Here is a 20,102-nt window from a genome sequence, read left to right on the forward strand (position 1 = left end):
TCAGCTACTAAAGTTTTCATTCTGCATTAAAGATTCAAACTGAAATGCTAATCAGCTTCAGAAAGGTTATTTTCAGGGCTGCAGCCTTGGGTTCCAGTTTGATAGTTGCAATTTGTCGTGTGATCAGAAGGGTGAGAGTGGTGCTTTTCTTGGCGTGTCAGCTGTTTGTTGCTGGGTTTGCTGTGTGCATTCTGCAATTTAAACTGTCCTTAAAGGAACTATTTTACTTAGATTTTCCTAAAAGTGGCTGTCCTTTGTCACTTGGAAAGGAAAGGAAAAATCGCACTAATTCTGGACATGAAGTCGGTTCACAGGCATGCGTGATGCAATCAAAATGTGAGTGCAAGCAACGCTATCAAACCCGGTGTTTAATACCCAGTTGCCTAAATGCTTGTGAGTCAGAGTCATGAGAGGTTTGTGGGGTTCACTGGCAATTCTTGATACGGATCCAGCGTGTGTTCTGAGGCAGCAAACGGGTTGGCAGAGGGATGAGAGTGAGGGTGAGCCTGAAGAATCCTTGGGTTTTGGGCTAAGATCCTCTTTGGAGGAAAACAAGAAGCCAGGAGGGTAACCAGGAGTAGAAACAGGTGAGGTGTGCGGGGGTGAGCGAGGCTGCATTTGGGAAATGCACGAATACCGATTTGTGCCGAGTAGGGTGGTAGCAGAGTCGGAGGATCCAGACACAATTCCAGGAAGCCAGAGGAAGGAGGGGCTGTTGCCAGCAGTGATTGTTTCATTTAGTAATTAGTTCTTAAATCTCCTCTAAGCCAAATAAAGCAGAGGATGTGAGCTGCTGAAAACCGTTCCCCCCTCCCCTTCCCCACACATCCACACCCTTTTTTGCAGATAGTCTTTCTAAGTGAAGATGGAATTGATGTGAGATTTGATCGTAGGGAGTTTGCTCGCGGTGCGGAGCGGGTGCTGGGGGGTGTGCAGGGCTGTGGGGTCTTGTCACCATCAGTCACTGATGTGCTGGGTGACCTTGGCTGAGTTGTTCCCCTGTGTTCTTCTTTTACCTTCCTTTTTTCTGGTAGATACATTTGAAGGATGAGCTAAAGGATCCAGCTTCTTGTGCACCAAGATTTTTCTGGAGTGCAGTGAAGAGGAAAATGTCACAAGTCTCTGAACAGTGAAGAAAACCCTCTGTCTCCTTTGCAAAGGAGAATCGCGTACAGCTTTGCAAATGGCTCTGCGGATGGGTGTTTGTTTGCTTTCTTCTCCCCGACACAGGGTGGCTCATAACCCGGGTTAAGCAGAAGATTGTACGTGCTGGAATAAAACCTGCCTGCGTTCCAACCTCACCAGCAATTGCAGAGGAACCGGGTTGCCAGGAGGCAGGATGTGACCTAGGAAACAAATATCCCCTCTCTGAAGGCAAACTCTGAGGGTAGGGGGTGCGTTTCTTGGTATCAGATGGTCTTTGTTCTTATTATCAAGCAGCAAGTCCGGTAACGATTGTGTTTGAGAGCGCTGGTGTCGTAGCTCCGCAGTGGAACACGTCCGGTACCAACAGACAAACGTGGCAGAAGGTTCTGGCAGATCGAGAGCATCCCCTCTTCTTCCTCGCCGTGCTGCTTGGCTTGGGTCTGGCTTATGGATCCATCACTTAGGGCATTAAGAACTTGTATATGAGTTCCTAATGGAAGCAGACAACAGCAGAGCTCTCCCTCTGCCCTCACTTCTAAGTTCTTGTAGAACAAAAGACGTCGTCTTGAATACGAAGCTGTCCTCAGACTGAAGCATATGGCTGCAACCCTTCCCCTTCCTTTCTTGCCCTCCCTCCATTGCTTCCCCTTCCCGAGAACTGAAAGGAGCTGCGTCTTTACTACAAATAATGATTTGTAAACCAGTGATATTTGAAATTAGTGGCTGCTGCTGTCTTTGATGTTCTTGGCACTGCTGATTCCTCCCCAAAGCAAGCTGGGAATTAGTCTGTCATTCTCTTGCCTCATAGCTCAGGGCTATATTTAGTAGATCAAGTTGCAACAGATCCGAAAGTCGTTCCCTTCAGCTGCAGCAGAAGGCTCGCGCGGGGACGGAGCGCCTTGTTTTGTAAGCGGTGACTTCAGCGCTCTGCTTTTCCAGCACCAGGACACCTGAACCAGTCGGTGCGGTCGTGCAGGATGTCCTGACCGCCACCAAACGGGGCAGTTTTGGAAAGACCCCCCAGGCTTTGCTCTGCAGAGAACCTCACAATCAATGTGTTTTCATTGCTTGACTTCTGCCTAAATCTTAGAGGTTGGTGCAGAACGCCTGCATACTCTTTCTGGGGTGCAGTAAGTGGTGTGTCCTTGTGGCGGGGGGAGGAAAACAGATCCTGTCATTTAAAATGTGCAGCTCTCAAGATGAAATTATTGCAGCATCTTTATTTGCTGATCCTGCAGTTGCATCTGTGCTGAACGAGTGTTCTCTGCAGGATTCTATGGAATACGAAAGGTAATGTGTGAATTCAAGCCAGCCCGTTGGGGCTGGAGATCCATGCGAATCCTGAAACGTCTGCGCACAGTTTACAGCTCCAGAATTACAGGTCTGAGAGCCTCATTGAATTGTCAAAGGTATTTAAAGCACTGAGTGTCTGTTGGTTTCAATGGAGTTTACTCCTCATTGTCTCCTTAGAGTCCAAGTGTAAGTGACTAAAAATAATAATGAAATGACATCATCTGTTTCCTGTTGCCAAAAGGTGAAAGGAGGACAGATGCAAGTTAAATGGGTATTTTAAAGTGTTCTTCTTTCCAATGATAGGAAAGGGGTAAATTCTGTCTGATATTGTAGGGCTAGCCTTTAACAATGCGAATAAATGTGGGGAAAGAAGAGAATGTTCCTTCTTTAAAAAAATATATTCTAACATGCAAATGTAGGTATTAGTGGTGGTGGTATTTATGGCTCATTTTCCAGAAGTGAGATGGAAAGAGCCTCTTGGTCCATTTCTCTCTTCTCTTCTCTTCTCTTCTCTTCTCTTCTCTTCTCTTCTCTTCTCTTCTCTTCCCCTTCCCCTTCCCTTCCCCTTCCCCTTCCCCTTCCCCTTCCCCTTCCCCTTCCCCTTCCCCTTCCCCTTCCCCTTCCCTCTTCCCCTTCCCCTTCCCCTTCCCCTTCCCCTTCCCCTTCCCCTTCCCCTTCCCCTTCCCCTTCCCCTTCCCCTTCCCCTTCCCCTTCTCCTTCTCCTTCTCCTTCTCCTTCCCTTCTCCTTCCTGACCATTTTTCCCCCCTCATAACATGACACCGTTTCATGCATAGCCAGTTGCTTTGTGGCTATTGTGGTTTTTCTACACAGCAACAAGGAAGACAACAACATAAATAAAGGAAAATGTGGTTGAGGAACCACACATTTGTATTGAGTTTGCCAAATTGTCCCTGTTCCCGTGCTGGCGACTGGAGGCCAGGAATTCCTTTCTGTTTCAAGAGGGGCGTGTGACGGGTGAGAATGGAAGGAAAGCTGGAGCTGGTGGGGAAGGTGAGATGCTGCTCTGCTGAGCAGGAGATGAGGGTTCCATGTGAAGTTCAACCACAGCTCCTGCAGTGCCTGGGGGAAGGTGCTGTGTGTTGGCTCCAAATCCAGGCTCAGAAATGGAGATAATCGTCCTTTCTTTGGCCGACACTTGTGATCGGTGATCTCCGACACAGCGGGATTTTAATCCCCGTCAGCTCTTTAAAAATGGAGGGGAGATGTAAGACTCCGAAGTGGGGAAAATGCTTGTGATTACTTTTGTGCCACCCAATTTGGGGTGGTTGTCTGGAAAGGTGCTATTCCACCCTTTATTTTCACTTGCTCCCTCTTGTTCTAATAGTCGCGTATTTTTTAAAGACTTGCTGATACCAAGGTTTTTGTGAAAATCTGTGTTTTTCCTGGGCCATTTAAGAAAATGACTGTCCTTTCGATCTGATGTCATTTCAGACTCTGGATTTTTCTTCCTAATGTGTTGGTTTGTTTTTTCCCAGGGTGGTAAAGGAGGAGATCTCAGACGACAACGCCAAGCTCCCGTGCTTCAATGGAAGAGTGGTGTCCTGGGTACGTTGCCTCAAGTCTCTGGATGCTTTTGCCACAGCAGCGGGGTAGTTGGTACATGGATCCTGATTTTTTAGAAGTGTCTTGAATCTCAAATGACATGGAAGCAAAGGCTTAACGTTTCATTATGTCTGATTCTTTAGGTGAAGAATGAGCTCAATTTCCCTTTCTCCCGTAGGTGAAATAATGATGATGAATAGTGAAATAGTTTTTTTCTTCTCAATGCCAACCCAGGAACTCAACATACAAGGATCAGTTCGGTCAGAGCCGGTAATCAAGTCTCTAACAGTGGGAATGGTGCCGTTGCAAAGATCTAAAAGCAAAATTGAGATGTGTGCCTTAAAATGAATTGTTTCAGAGAATTAGTGCCGCAGAGCTTTCTGTGGGCGCTGAACCAGCGCGGCTCCGCACAGACTCACCAGCAAGTCCATAACGCATTAAAAACCCATTGACTGCAGCTGAGGCGGAGGCTGCGCATGTTGTTGCAGGTAGTATGGGCAGATATATCGCCTCCAAAGACCGGCCTCTTTCCTCCCTTCCCACCATCAGCTTGTTCCCAAATTTCTAAGCGCTGCCCCCAAGCGTGGGTGCAGTTTGGGGCTCTGTTAGAAATCACGCGGAGCATCTTGTGCGGATGGTGCTGACAAGGGCTCCTGCTCGCTCTGCTGAGCAATCAGCTGCAACATCTGGGGCTGACCTGCCTTATGAATTGCAAATTACTTTTTCCACACTAACACCCATAAAATTGCAGTGCTTATCTGCTTCTATTTGCTGCTAATTACTGGAGGAGTTTTATGTAAATCGTACTGTAAGTTAATTGTTTGCAGTTTCAAACCCTTTAATACCTACTCACTGGAACTTAACAGATAATTGTGTACATATATTTTAGGGCTAAAGTTGTTCTTTACCTTTTGGAAAAACTGTGTTTTGGGCAGATCTGTTTCATTTTCTGTTTCTAACATGATGTGCCTGAGCTTTCTTTGTCTCCTGTGTTATAAAATGTGCCCCAGCTGGTAGCGGACAGCTTGGGATCCTTTCACAAAACCATCTGTGATAACTGTCATCCTCACTGTAAATCACTGCAATATATATCTGTGTATTTCGCATCGAGATGATGTATTTCAATGCTCCGCACTTTCTCTGTTTAATGACATTTGAATCCTCCTGTTTGTCGTAGGTAGGAACTTTGATCCTGTCGTATGCAGGACTGATTTCCATAGAGGAAAATGTTCAAGGGGGGGATCTACGAGTCTTTAGTTGTTGCTTATTCCTGCTGCGCTGGGAACCCAATGTACAGCTAGATTAGTGTTGAATTAGAATCACTGCTCCTAATTAACTATTTAAACCTCCTCCCCACCCCTCCTGTTCTGCTTGTTTTTCTCCTCTGTGTCTTAGATCTTGCCCTTTTGCTTTCGGGGTGGTTTGTTTGTTAGGACTAAATAGTTTGGGACAGATGGCTACTACTTACTAGATTCCTTTTCAGTGGTTGACCTTGAGGTTTTGGAACAATATGGAGATTGGCATTAATTGCATGGCGTGAGTTCTTCATCTGGTAGTTATTGCTGTAAATGCATTTACACAAACGCATCTTGTGCAAAAAGCAGACGATATGCATGCGTGTTCTGCTAACACATAGACACGCATAAAACACAGGATACAGTTTTTCTCAAGGGATAATTTCTTTTGAGTTCTTTGGGACTGCTTACCCAAGTGATACCATTAGTGCATTTTTGGTGGGTTTTTTCAGGTTCAGGTCATTATTGGGCAGTTTGGACAAACAGCTTGAGCGGAAGAGAATCCATTCCCTTCAGGCTTTTGCAAAAGCTCGGAATGTTTTTGTGTGCTGTTTGCAGGGCCGGCTCCCGGTGACGCTGGGAATGTGGGAAGGATCGGCTTGTGCTTGCTGCCCAGCGGCCTCTGCCAGCAGCGCGCGGGGTCGCTTGGCTGTTATCGCGGGTTTTTAGGAAGGTTTTGCAACATCTGGGACCGATTCCCTGCGCAGCTGCTGGGCACGGGCACTGTGTGCTATTGGCTGGCACTGATGTCAGCGCCCCGTGTCACTCTCTCTCTTTTTATGTCTTTTTTTCTTCTCTATTATCTGGGTGCCAACAGATAACACTTGTCCTGTTTGTGAGCTTTTCAGACACTGTATTTGCAATTGCAGTTGAAATTGTCGAGTGGAACCGTTTAGTCTTCTACCATCTGTGATGAATCACAGATGGAATTGATGACTTCGACACCCAGACACTGAAGAAAGTCACCCTTTACCTGGCAGCCACACTTTGCTTAAAATTCTTCATTTTAACCTATTATAGCGGCTGATTTCCAGTCTATGTATCCTATATTCTCTGAGTATCCATGGTCCAAGGTTGGAGCAAACACCAAACAAATATACTGTAGTTTTCAGCAGGAAAGAAGGAGGAAGCCTAATCTACCCGGCACAGACAATTTCTCGTTACTAAAATAAACACAACATTCCTGATGGGCTTTTGCAGCCTTCGAGCAATGTGGAGTCCTCTTGCCTTTGACAGAATTCCTCATCAGCGAGTCCTTTTGTGCAGCGGGTCCTTTGGGAACAGCCTTCGCGTGGATAATGGGCTGTGTCTCTGAAGCTTGGACTTGGGATTTGAGACGCCTGTGACTTTATAGGAAGTAATTACTTTCAACTTGTAGATGAATGTGGCTGTTCTGAAGTCGCTGTTGAAAATACAAATGGCTCTTTTTGGGGTATTTCTTTAGTTATTATCAGTCCCTCACCTCTCCCCAAGCTGAGAAATACCAAGAGCTGCTGCTCTCAGTAACAGTGAGAATTTAAATATTGGAGTTCTCATGCTGGTAGACTAATAAATATGAGGGCAGAGTGCACCAGTATTCGCTCTTTCCCCTTTCCGGACTGTTTCTTGTTGTCTGGTGTCTTTAGCTGAGAACAGATTCCTGGAGCTGGCTTAATATGATACGTTTTCTCCACTTTCCAGGAAAGATTTAATAGTGAGTGCGATGGTAGCACCTCAGTTTAGAAAACCAGCGTTCAATATGAGGGGATGAACTGAACCAACAGTTGCAGTTGGTTCCACACTTCTTTATTAACTTATTCCATGTGCAGCACACAGATGACATTCCCTGGTTGGCGCTGAGCTGCAGCCCTTTGGGGTGGAACCTGCCAGCTGTTCTACAGCCACGGGCACGTTCTCCAACGCAGAACCGACACGAGGAGAGATGTGGATTGAAATGCTGCTGCCGGTCACAGCTCTGGGGAAGCTGGATGGGTGAAATACAATTATCAGGGCTGGCTGGTGGCCAGGGAGCTGGGGTTAACGCGGTTTTTCCTGCGGAAACACCCTGAGAAGTCTGTAACGCCGCAGCCCAATAGTGCGTTATCATCTCCGTTTGAAGTGCTATGATAGGGGAGAGTTGTATTCGTACCGTAGCTTGTCAAGGCAAAGGACACAGCTTATCTTAAAGGATACGTAATGATAGGATAGCTTATAGGCTACATAATGATCTACAGAATGTCACTCATTGTTGGAAGAAATGAGGAGCTCCCAGCAAATCGATGGCGTTTTGTGAGGTGTCTGGAGAAGGTCAGGGCTGCAAACTCACTGCGCAGCTGCAGCCGAGGCTGCTGTTGCGCTGTGTTAGGTGTTACATGGCCCTTTTCATCTCGCCTACACCCAGTTTCTTTTTCTCCTTTCTTCTTTTTTTGTCCCTCGGTCTTATTTTGTTAATGAAAGCACTTACACAGCGATTCCTCAGGGGATGAGCCCCGCTCAGAGATACTCTTGCACCTCCATAATGCCAACACGCTTTCTAAACACCTCCCGTTAACTTCCCCACCTGAAAGACAGAAACCTTAATTGTTATTAGGAAAGCTCATGTTATTTTTCCTTTCTTTTTTCCCCTGTTGCTCTTGCTTTGGTGATAAGAGAGTTTGAATAATGCAGCTGACTCTGCGTGGTGCTGGAGAGCTGGTTTGTCTTCGGGCGGTTCCTTTTTGACAGTCTGTGTGTGTTTGCCTTCTCATCTTTATTGTATATGCTCCTAGGAGTAAATACCCTGCATCCTGAACACCAGTCCCCTCCGATCCTCTTCCCTCTCCACCCCATCTTCAGCAGCCAGCACCTCTCTGATGATTATATTAGAATTAGTCCTTGATAAATTAACTAGTTATAGTTGGAATCTCTTATGTAGGGCTAGTTCTTCCACAGCTAACAATAGAGGAAAGCCGAGACCTTGTTTCCACGTAGTGCAAAGTAATAAACTCTATCATTATTTGGGCATTTCTTTAATTAAATACCTTCTAATCATATTGTTTAAAGAGACCTTGCAGAGTGATGAGATGTCTCAGCGGGCTGGTAATAGGATATAAACCTTTTCACCTCTGGGTCACTAGGTCAGGTCTAACTTGTGTTGTGTGTGGTCAGTGGGCTGTTGAAATCATGAGTCGTTTTTAGCTTCCTTTGGGCAAGCTTTCCCCCCCCCCCATTCTTGCCAAAACCTTCAGAATAAAGCAAGGAAAACATGGGACTAGATTAATCCATACAACACTAAGACCTTCCTTTCCTCTAACATCCCTTAGATCTCCCAGGATAGTTAGCAAAGCAGCGTCTGAGCCCCTTCCATCAGTGCAGAGGAGCCCATACGAATGTGTATAATTGTGGTTTTGTGTCGACAGCTGGTCCTGGCCGAAAGCTCCCACTCGGACACGGGCTCCCAGTGCACCGAGAGCCACGCGGACCTTCCGCCACCCATCGAGAGAACGGGCGGCATTGGGGACTCCCGGCCTCCGTCCTTCCAGTAAGAGCAAGTCGTCTTTTTTCACATTTTAAAACAAAAAACCATATTTCCTATCTGTTTCTTCCCCACGTTTCTCCCTGCTGCTCCAAACCAGCTATTTGTTTTTGTTGTTAGAAAAATAAGATACTTTCAAAGGGGAATGGGAAGAAAGAAACAAACCCTGTCGTTGTTGGAAAGAAATACATATCCTATATATCTCATTTTGAAACCCGTTGTGGAAGAGTTAAGTAGAGAGGTAGCTTTCCAGCGTGTATAGATGACAGCCTTTTATTACTGTGTTATGTATAATTATGTAGTATGCAGAGCCAGCAGGACGCTGATATCAAGAGTGAAAATTAACATGAGGAATAATGGCTCCTCCACGTGCGTACGAGCAGCTTGAAGTGCGTGTAGCCAGACTGGGAGCCATCAGATTGAATGGTAACCATGTTATTTCCCAGTACGCATGCAGAGCCCGTGTGTGTCCTCACGGTGCCTTCATTTTCATGGAATTTACACAAGGAGAATCTAAAGCAGGATCTGGTTCTAGCTGTGATCTTGGTACATGTTTGGAGAAGGAAAAGTGGTTTTATTTACCTGTTGTCACGTGTGTCCATTCCTTTCTGCGATGTCTATAGCCTGGAAGAGCCCATAGTGTCGTGTCTTTTACAGATAAATATCTTCTAGAGGGGACAAGAGATCTTGGGAAATACTATCCCTGCCCAAAGCTGTGTGTCTTCCAAGGGCTTTACTGCCCTCGTGCGTTCATAAATTCCTTGATGTTGGCTGGAGAGGCCTGTACGAGCGCAGTCACGTGCCCTGCAGATATCACTAGTGTTTAGTCTTCCCAACATACACCTACACGGAATAGCTGCAGGATCAAACTTGATCTAAAAGAATGATTACACTGGTAGTTGGGCACAAGTCTGTGTTTGGGGCTCCTCTCGCTGCTGCCAACTGCGTGTGCTCAGACCGGTGAAATTTAAGCTGTGCTGATGCACCTGCTGGAAATCTTTCTGTATCTCGTGACGTCAGGCAGCTGCAAGTTTCCAGAACTTGAATTGTGGCTGCACTTCTCTTCCGATCGCTTACAATTCTCCAGCAATTTTTGAAAGCGATGTTTCCTGGGATTTTGGGGTGGTGGCTGCAGTGTGTTAAGTGCCATTTCGATGCCTCCTTGGGTAATATTTCCCTTTAAGAGCTCAATAGTGCAACTCTGTAACTGTCACAGCTGTGATTCAGTATTGCTCTATACTCACATATCACCTCCCCTTCTGTAAGGGTGACTTGGCTTCTTGCTTCCTAAATCCCTGAGATTTGTTTTAATGACACACACACTACCAGAGATCTGTCATCTCCTGTCCTCCTCCTGCAGCGTTGATTGGGCAATTATTTATAGAAGAGCTGAGCTTGGTGGTGTGTAGTTGTACAAACAGAAATGTTGCTGAACAGCAAATAATACAAGAAATAGATGGAGCAGAGAGGTGGATTCAAGTGCCTCAGCAGTGGGAGAGCAAACAAGTCGGCTGTGAGGTTCCTTTACACCCTTTGTTAGGGTGCAAATCACCTTTTCTAGCCGGGTTTCGCCTCAGAAACTATTAATATCTAGTACTGGGAATGCTGGCAGTCATCACTGGTCACTAGATGGTGCTGCTGGGGTGTCCCAGAGCCTGGCGGGACACCCCAAATCAGGGGACTGTCACCCTCCTTCCCTTTTCAGTTGTACTGGACTGAGACAAATAATGCAAGCGTAGATGTGACAACGCTTAAATACATATACGTGCATTTCGGTAGCTTACATGTGCAGTCAGGTGTTTTCTGATTTCCCAATTTCGGTGGCGGGCATGTCAGGACATTTCGTTACTGCAAAGGCGGCGTGTGGGCGGGCAGGGGATGTTCAGCCGTCCTCCCCAAGGTCCCGCTACACCCGTGTGCTCACACACGCACCAGTTCTGGGTCCAGCTGCCACAGAAGCCCATGGCACCAGTTGGTAGTTTAATTCGCTGCATAAAATGTGCACTCCAGACTCATGGAATTCTAGGAGAAATATATTAATGATGCTGATGCTTTGGTTTAAGTATAATGATGGCCATTATGCACCTTTTTCTTGTGGCAGGTTTTTCAATGTCACGATGATACGACATGTACAAACAGCGCTGTGTATTGGGGGCTGGATATCAAACAGGTTTTCACCCTTTGGGTAGTTTTGGGGGAGCAGATCAGGCTGGGGGAGCTTGCAGGGCTGCAGCTGATCTGCGTTATAGTTCTCTGGATCCCAAACCAACGTGCTCACGACTGCAACTCTTTTTATCAAAAAGAAAGAAAGAGATGACTCCGCTGTTTCTTCCTATTTGTTCTCTAACAGCCCAAATGCTGCCAGCAGCCGGGATGGCCTGGACAATGACACGGGAACAGAGTCGGTTATTAGTCACCGGCGGGACAGACATCGACGGAGAAATAGAGAAGGGCATGAGGATGGTGAGTCCTATTTCATTTTCCCCCTTTTTCACTTAGGAAGAGCAATTTTTCTGATAACCTTTCAGAGCAACGACTACTTCTGCACAAACGCTGCGAAGAGCAGTGTGTCCGCATTCCTGTGCGCTTTCAGGGACTGGTATTATTTTAATGGAATAATTTGATGATTGCTTTGAAGCTCAGCATTTTCTAAGAGGTCTGGACGACTTACAGTGTAGTGGTGGGGAGATGAGTTTTTATGATATACAGAACTTTCTGTAGCATTAGAAGATTTGATTAGTTTGGAGAGGAATAACAAGCCCCAGTGCTGAGCTCCACGCTGTCATGGTGAGGCTGCTTCCATTACTCAGGTTTGTTAATTTAAGGTAAAACACATTATCTGGATGATGTGTTGGGAGTTTGCAGTGTAGACCACTGGGGAGTCTTAGTGTTTTAACATTGCAAGATCTGAGCCAAAACTCTCTGAAATAATTTCTGTTGTTTTCTCTAGGATCAGTGGTGGTATTTTATGCTATAGCACATTGGCTCTGAAGATCTTTTTGTATACATAAGTACACATATAAACTACAGAACTCTGTACATCAAAGTAAGCTTGTTTTTTTCATTTGTTGCCAGACAAGAATTTCCAGGCTTAATTAAGAATTAATAGGTGCCACCCATTGCATTTAAAATGGTCCAGAATATGGAGTAGTTGGGCCCAAGCGATGCCATCACAGGCTTTATTCACAGCTCCACCCACTAAAGTATTTGCCTCCAGTTAGAAAACCAGAGGTTGTATATACACTATGGGTTAGGAACAGGTGGTTTTCTGTTCATTGAACCTTTCCGACTTGTAATACCTGCCTGAGTGAAGGAAAACTCTGCGGCGGGCGGAGCAGAGAGCTGCTTCACCTGATCATGACTGCAGATTCCTTTGGGAAATCACAGGAGGAGGATCTTCTAACACTGTTGGGTTAAAAACTTCTTCCAGGAAGAATGTTAAGAGATTATTTTGTTTTTCATATTAATTTAAACTAATGCCAATACCTGTTTTGCCACTGACAGAGAGCTGGTTGTTGAATGGCTGCGCTAGGACTGAAATTAGTTCATACTTTTCCCTTTAGATAGAAATGGGATAAAATTTCCTCCTTCTCCTGTCAGTCTAAGGCAAGACCGTGTCACTCAGTCGTGCAAACATTGCCTGTCTCAACACAATTTAGGTTTCCTACCTGCAGCGGGCGATACATGTGAGCAAGAGGCGAGTTTTGTTAATGTACATAAAGCAAGGACAAGTGCTGTGTCGTTTTAATCTCATGAAATGTGCTATTTAATGTCTAGAATGTTTCTGTGGTCATAATATTTAACTTAAAAAGAAGCCAAAGCCGCCAGTGTGTTATTTTCAGTTGAAATGGGGGAACAATTCTAGGACAAGGGGGACAAGGGTGGAGGAAGGAGCGAGGTTGACAGCTGCTCCACAGCTTTCCAGGGGCAGGAGCCGTGTGCTCACTTGGCATTATGAAACGGTGGGAAATCCTCCTTTCCCTGCAGAGAGAAGAAAATGCAGTGAGAGTGTTTGATCTTGTCCTGTACAGACTTGTGTAAATAATACTGAAATTACAGCTCTGGTCGCTCAGAGGGAGTCAGGATGAGGGATCTTCACCGGAGCGCCGCGTTACTCACAGGGGTGTTCCATAGGTATGATATTATTACACAGCGTAGCCAAGACACAGGCACATCACTGCTGGCTCACCAAGGCGTACAATAACGTGTACCGCATGCTCTTTGTAACTGTTCGAGCTCATTATTGGGATAAAGTGAATGACAAAGAATTACCCACCCTGACAATGAGGATATCCCTGGATGCTCTACAAAGGGAAAGAAGTACTCGTTCCGCAAGAAAAGACGAACGGTGTATTATAGGCTTCGTTTCAAACAAGGTGAAGTGAGAAAAGGTGCTAATGAGGCATTTGGGAACTGCAGAGATGGGGACGCGTTGAGCTAAAACCTGGAGAGGTCAAGCAGAAATTTACTGCACCAAACGCCGATCGCTGTGGAACTGACAGGTTGAACAGGATGAGGTTGCACGAGGAAAGAGGTTTTACTGTGGTACCGCTGTGTGTTCTTAGTGAGGTGAATACAGTGATCCGGCTGAGAAAATGAGCCCTGTCAGCTAAGTGTGGACAAAGTGACCTTCTGTGTGTGTGCATCTCTCTCTCTCTCTCTTTCTCTATCTCTGTATTTTAAGATATTTTAATGCTTATATTGTGGAGACTACATATGCAGAGAAACAGGTTTTTTTGTATTCAAAGAAGCATTTGTATGAATTAGGGAATAAGTCTTTTCCTGCTCACCTTTCACACTTATTAGTAGCAAATGTATCTTTGGTATTAGCTTCATATAAAAGGAGTCTGAAAGAGCCGAGCTGTCAGCATGTCAGAGCTCCGCTTGCTCTCTTAAAGCAACAAAATCTTTGTTTCAACACAGAGTTTGCTTTGGGCTGAACCTCATTGTTGTGTAGCCAGCTGAAAAGTGCCCAATAATGATAATGGTCAAGAAAATCAGGCTTTAATAGGGCTGTACTGCCCAGACAAGGTGGTGCAGGTGTGGGGGCAGGAACATGTAGCGCAGTCGAGGGAAAGGTGGTTTTATGGATGAGATACTAATAGAATTAATCAAGGACCGTTGTGTAATGTTTCTGTGCTGCTGGGCCTATCCAGACCAAACTCAAATTGTCTTTTCTGCTGTACCTTTCATATGTACCTTCCTATTGACATCAGCTTCTCACAGCCATTCTAACTGATGGTGTGATACCGTTACTATCCTTGTTCATGCCGCGATTTCTGCCTTGATGCCCATGGACTGAACCACAGACAAATGCAAAAGTTGGGAAGAAGGGAGGTGGGCAGGCGGGCCAGCCAGGGCGGTTGGTTTTCCAGCTGCTAGATGAAATCACATCCTGCAAAGAGCTTGGTTTTGGCATAAAGAATCTCCCGCAGAGTTGTCCGCGCAGTCGGTGTGGATGTCGTGCTACTCACGGTGCCGTTTCTTCCTTGCGCTTCCTCTTTGCCCAGTAATAGTCCCTTTATTTTGTTTGCACAGTCCCTCGGATCAACGGCCATCCAAAACTGGACCGGCACCGCGAGCACCCTCCTGGCTACGACAGCTCTTCGACCATGATGAGCAGTGAGCTGGAGTCCAGCAGCTTCATTGACTCTGATGACGATGACAACACAAGCAGGTAGGGAGGGCAGGATAAGCCAATACATTTCTTGTATTCTAAATACTTGTTTTTAAAGCTGCAAATTCAATCAGAACTCATATTCTTCCCTTTCGTGGCTGCTTTCTCTGAACACTTTCTTTAGAGCTTTTGTTCATCCAAATGAGCTGTGAAAACCCATCGTGGATTTCTGTTAATTGTCAGAGAACAGGATTACAGATCTCTGTTGGTTCATAAAGATCTGTAGCTAAAATAAATGAGATGCAATGTGATGTTCTTAAATTCTAGCTGGAGTGGAAACAGCAAAGAACAACTAGTCCTGGAGATACTTAAACTTCTGCTATGTATACAGATTATTAACTCACTGAACTCAGCGGATCTGTTTGGTCTTGCAGTCAGTCATAGCTTAGAAACCTGTTGAAAAGCAGCAATTCCATCAAATTCTGTGCAAAGGCTGGATGTTTCCAAAAGGTTGAAAGGGTAACTAGATGTACATTTAAGAATGAGTTTCAAGAAGTTATTTTGCAGTTGCAGTGAAGTTGCCAACACCTGAAGATACAGAAAATTATCCTTCTGGGTGCTTTGTACTTCGCCTGGGTATTCATGTGCACAAAGGGCTGGCAAGATCAAATGTGAACCTGAATGCACTCCAAGCCTTCCTAAAGCCTTCAAGGCTTCTAATCCTCCTTCCCCCCAAAAAAATCAAGCCCATGGAAACAACCACCCTGCAGCTGATTTTGTTCCTTGTAAATAAATTAATCATTTCCATGGCAGCGAGATATGCAGCAGGGCAGGATTAGCACAGCCAGGGTGGCCACTGAAACGCATTATACCAGACCCAGCTAACATTTCTATATTAATAAAGTAAAGCTTCCTGCGCCTGGCCGAGAAGAAAGAGACTTTTGGAAGCTGCTGCTTTTCCTTTCCAGGCCAGGGCAGCAGCTTTTGGCAGCCGGAGCAGCTGCCAGGCCAGCCAGGCAGGCCCAGCAACTCGCTGGAATGCTCCCAGGTATGCTGGAGTCTGACGGGGACGATGTGCTGGAGCAGATGAGGGATTGTGCTGGCAGGGAGCAGTTTTCTTTAGAGGCAAATACAGGCAAATAGAAAATGGAGCACGTTCCAGATCTGCTGGAGCCAGCGGCCTGGGGAAAAAGCGGTTGAAGGGGTAAGTTTGTTTAGCAACCGCTGGTGAACTCTGGGGTCGGAACCTGCATCGTGAAGGAGATTGTATGTGAGGGAGGTGAGTGAGAGGAGAAATCAGGTGTAATGGGTGTTACTGGCATGGAATGGAAGAGGTTGTGAGGCTGAGGATGCTTTTCTAACAGCTTTATTTTATTCTAACTCAGAGCAGTGCAGCAGAGTTGGTTGGTTTCCAGTCCAGGGCTGTTCTGTTGCATATAGTTAGAAAGAATAGTTTTTAGTTTCAGTGAATTAGTTTGTTCACAAATGCTACAGGACAACACAGAAACCTTTGAGCAGCGTGAGTACAATAACTTATTCCCTTTGTTTTTCAAAGTGTGATATAATTTAACATTAGTATTATTTGTAGGTAATAGGTGGTATTTGGAGTACAGGTTGGTGTAGGGAGCCCATGGTAAACTGCACAGTAAGTCTTGTTTCTGTCTTCTGTTAAGCAAATAAAGGTGTAGCACATACGACAAGCTGTAGGAGTATTGTCAGCATCTTGCAGTTAGTATTTGCAGTTCCATGTAACTAAAGTCATTCACTGCAAAGAAAATGAATTATGTTTATTTCTTATTTAAGAAATGAAAAATTAGTTGTTTTCAAACTACATGGACAAACTTTCTTTAACAAATTGCTACCTTTTTTCCTTCCTTTAGGGAATGTGGAGTAGACAAATTATTATTATTGCTTTACAAAGCATCTCCTGTGGGATTTATTAGCCCTTCTGTCAGAAGTGCATGCAGGGTTTTGGCCAGTAGCTGGTACAGGAATTGGTAGTTACAGTTCCAGATTTGTTTTTAATCTTTGCACTTTATTTTTCCCCAAGGCTAAAATACACCGTCTTGTTTTGCTCATCAAATTGTAGTAATAACTTTTACTCATTTCTGGGGATACTTGAGAGATCAGAATGTTACTCCTCATTAGAACACATTTGAGCTGCTCTTTAGCATCCAGATGCTCCTGGAACGTGAGAGGTGCCGAGTTCAGGAACGATTCAGCAGGATAAGTTAAGGCTGTGGATTTAACAGGCATGACAAGAGGAGATGAAGTGTACCAGAGCGAGATGAAAGTACGTACAGGCTTGTCTCCTTTCTGAGAAATTGCAGAGACTGAAAGCTTTATTTTTACACAAACGCTTTTGCAGAGTGTGGGAGTCTTGCTGAAACAGGCTGTCTCCTCTTCTACTTACACACAGGCTTATTAAAGCAACTTCATTGTAATTGTCCAGCTTCTTCCAAAAAGGGATGAAACACTGAGTTAAGTGAGCTCTCCATTTATGGTTTTCTCCAGTGTAATAAGTAGTGTTTTCTAATGTTTATCTGTGTAGAAGCCGATGTGTAAGGACTCAAAACGTGTTTCTGCAGTGCCTTCCGATGGTTTTGTGCAACTGTTTAGCTCAAGAAGTTACTTCTCTGAAATATTGTCTGGCCTCTTGAACTAAACCTGGGCTGTGGCTTTTCCAAGGAACTGATTTCCATTCTTCCGGACAAATGCTGAGTAGAGTGAAACAATTACAGCAGAATTCTCACATATTATCATCTGGTAACAGATGTTCAGAGATTTGCCAGTAAGCTCTGGTTTTGCTGGCTGAATTGAAAAGGAAAATCCAAACTGTTCTCTGCTTACACAGGAATCTAAACTTTAGGTCATATGTTGAAAAGACCTCTTTATTTTTCCCGTTAAAAAGGTAAAGGCTCAGAAAACCAGGTGCTGTGGGCTGTTTCCACAGATGGAGAATTATCACATTTTGATCTCTTTTGAAAATACCACCTCTTGGCTCTTTTAGTCAATTTGCCTTGCTGGGAGGGGAAGAGGGAGTGTGTGAGGTTAACGTGCCTGAAATAGTTTTGCGAACTCAAAGAGAACGTCAAGAGCTTCACACTCTGAGCTGTTTCATCGGCCGGAATATTCAGCTCGGTATCTTGGACTCAAACACAGGATGGGATTCGCAGTGTGGAGGGTTGTAACCTCCCGACACCAACCTCCTTTTTAGGCTGCCGGTATCCAGTTTTGCTTGAGATGTTCTATTGTTCCTGCAGGTGGTTAGAACTTTGAACACAGGGACGTGGAGACTGGCACCGTTTTCCTTGTGACAGTGCCAGTTCAATTACTTGTGTCCTATAGGGCTGGATGTTTTTAATCTTGGTTAGCGCTGGAGCAGAGGAATGCAAAGGGCTCGGCTTTACAGAGTTGCGTTTGCTCTCCGTTTCCCTCAGGTTGAGTAGCTCCACCGAGCAAAGCACTTCATCCCGGCTCATACGGAAGCACAAGCGCAGGAGGAGGAAACAAAGGATGCGGCAGATTGACAGGGTAAGGTCGGCATCGTAATTTTCCGAGGAGGCGAAGGGTGTTTGAGTGCAGCGTGTGAATGAGAAGGGATCCAGAGCAGGTCTGTGATCTGAATTCACTGGGAAGGCTCCTGTGGCTCCAGCCTCCCCTGAACTCAAACATTTGCAGTTGTGCAGCACTAGAGTCAAGACTCTCTTTCCCATTCTCCTTTTACTGTTAAGCGATCGCATTTCTTGTTGTCTGTGTCCTCACCTCCCGCAGGATCACGTGTTGTTCTCTCCTCTCTTTGGGGAGGAGCTGTGGGTTTAATTCCCACTGCACTGGGCACTTCAGGATTTCCGCCTGTCAGTCACGTAGTCAGGAAGCAGAAATCATTCAATGCGAAGTTCAGCTGAGAAACCTCAATATAGGAACTTACTCCATGGATTTCGTAAACAAATCTTTGGAGAAAGTGCAGTTTGTGTTCAGGTTTTTTTTCTCCAAAGATTCTAAATGAAGAATAGTTTTGAGGAGGCCACAATGGTTTCCGGATGCCTGCCAAACAGAAACCTATTAATCAGTTCCTAATGAATTAATCCTTAATAGTTATTTTATTGTTTATTCCGAGCCCTTTAAAACCTTGGGAATTTTCTGTTGTGTGTTGCAGTCGTCTTCGTTCAGCAGCATCACCGATTCCACCATGTCCCTAAATATCATCACTGTCACACTCAACATGGGTAAGACCACAAGTGATGTTTTTTATGACGAATTTCAAGCGATACAGATGTATTTTGTCATAGTATAGTAATCTTTGGAGCCAGTAGGAAGTTCCTTGATTGGAATGAGATCAGTTGACCTCCAGGGAATGGCAGCTGCTGCTGTGCCTGGATTTTTAGTCCAGCACTGGCTAGTTCTGAGCCGTTTGCACAAGCAGATCAATATTCTTCCCGAGAAGCCCAGGGAAGAAGCTGGAACTCCAGGATATGGAGTTCTACTCTTATTTCTTGGGATGGTAAGGGCTCAGATGTTGTTCGGAGCAAGAGCAGAAGGGCGCTGGAGGTTTGTGTTTCTGCTGCTGATGCATTTCATTGTGTAGCCAGATAGAAATGTGCAGGGCTGCCAACTCAGCGCCTTTCAGTAGCACCAAATTCTTCCTGACACTCTGAGGTGTGGAAATAACATTACCTAATGCTGATTAGGTGCCTAATTCCTAGGTGTAGACATGACTTTTCAATGTCATTTCTCATGCTGATTTTTTTAATGTAACTTTTCAGTGTCCTATATGAAAAAATAATGTTATTAGCAGCATTTCCCTAGACCTGAGATAATTGTAAGTCAAACACGGCCCAGTTGACGTGTTGAGAGAACTCATGTTTCAAGACTGAAGTAGCCTGGTGTTAGCTCTTCACTATAATTCCAATCACTTTCTTTGCTTTTCTCCTCCGCTTTCTATCTGTCTAGAGAAGTACAACTTCCTGGGAATCAGCATCGTAGGACAGAGCAATGACCGGGGCGATGGTGGCATATACATCGGCTCTATAATGAAAGGAGGGGCGGTGGCAGCCGATGGCCGGATTGAACCAGGAGACATGCTGCTGCAGGTTGGTCCACATCCCAAAATATGCTCTCCTGGCTTGTATGTTGGAGGCTCATCTCAGTCGTCCCACCAGCTCCATGGACTTAGTAATCAGTTAGCAGAATTCCTTCATACTTGGAGAAATGCGTCGCAAAGACCGTTATCCCTTAAATCTGTAATCCTTTGTGAATTCTGCTGGATAGTTGGCGTGCTCTGAGAAACAATATTCCTGCAGCCGCTCAAAGGAGTGGAAATGGTTGCAAGGCAAATAAATTTGGAAATAAATACCTAAAATGTCTTTAACTTTCCTGTTGCAAAGCCTGACCTCTGCCTTTTGCAACATTTCAGGTGAACGATGTCAATTTTGAGAACATGAGCAATGACGATGCAGTACGGGTTTTACGGGAAATTGTCTCCAAACCAGGGTGAGCATCTCGCAAAATCTCTTGCTACTTATCCTCCACGTGCAGTGATTGGTATTGGGCAAACCTCAGAGAAATCAGCGTTTCAATCTCAGTAAACAGCCAGGTATCTGCTGATCTCAACTCTGAACTTCTCAGCGTAAATGGGTGAGACTGGTTCCAACGTACCAGCCAAAACCAACACAAATGAGGAGTTGCCTGGTT

The 20,102-nt window shown here is 45.2% G+C and overlaps 1 protein-coding gene across 3 annotated transcripts in view; it reads left to right on the forward strand.

Annotated features, from left to right (window-relative positions):
- The window catches only part of DVL1 (dishevelled segment polarity protein 1), a 49,926-nt gene that overhangs the window by 17,824 nt on the left and 12,000 nt on the right, over positions 1-20,102 (forward strand). For all 3 annotated transcript variants that reach the window (XM_065037896.1, XM_065037897.1, XM_065037898.1), the window contains exons 2-9: positions 3,937-4,006; positions 8,676-8,797; positions 11,142-11,254; positions 14,330-14,468; positions 17,849-17,942; positions 18,568-18,637; positions 19,362-19,501; positions 19,825-19,901. In XM_065037896.1, coding sequence (XP_064893968.1) covers positions 3,937-4,006; positions 8,676-8,797; positions 11,142-11,254; positions 14,330-14,468; positions 17,849-17,942; positions 18,568-18,637; positions 19,362-19,501; positions 19,825-19,901 — 825 coding nt within the window. The remainder of the gene's footprint in view (positions 1-3,936; positions 4,007-8,675; positions 8,798-11,141; positions 11,255-14,329; positions 14,469-17,848; positions 17,943-18,567; positions 18,638-19,361; positions 19,502-19,824; positions 19,902-20,102) is intronic.

The sequence above is a fragment of the Columba livia genome, chromosome 21 (genome assembly GCF_036013475.1).
Source record: "Columba livia isolate bColLiv1 breed racing homer chromosome 21, bColLiv1.pat.W.v2, whole genome shotgun sequence".
Classification (NCBI taxonomy): domain Eukaryota; kingdom Metazoa; phylum Chordata; class Aves; order Columbiformes; family Columbidae; genus Columba; species Columba livia.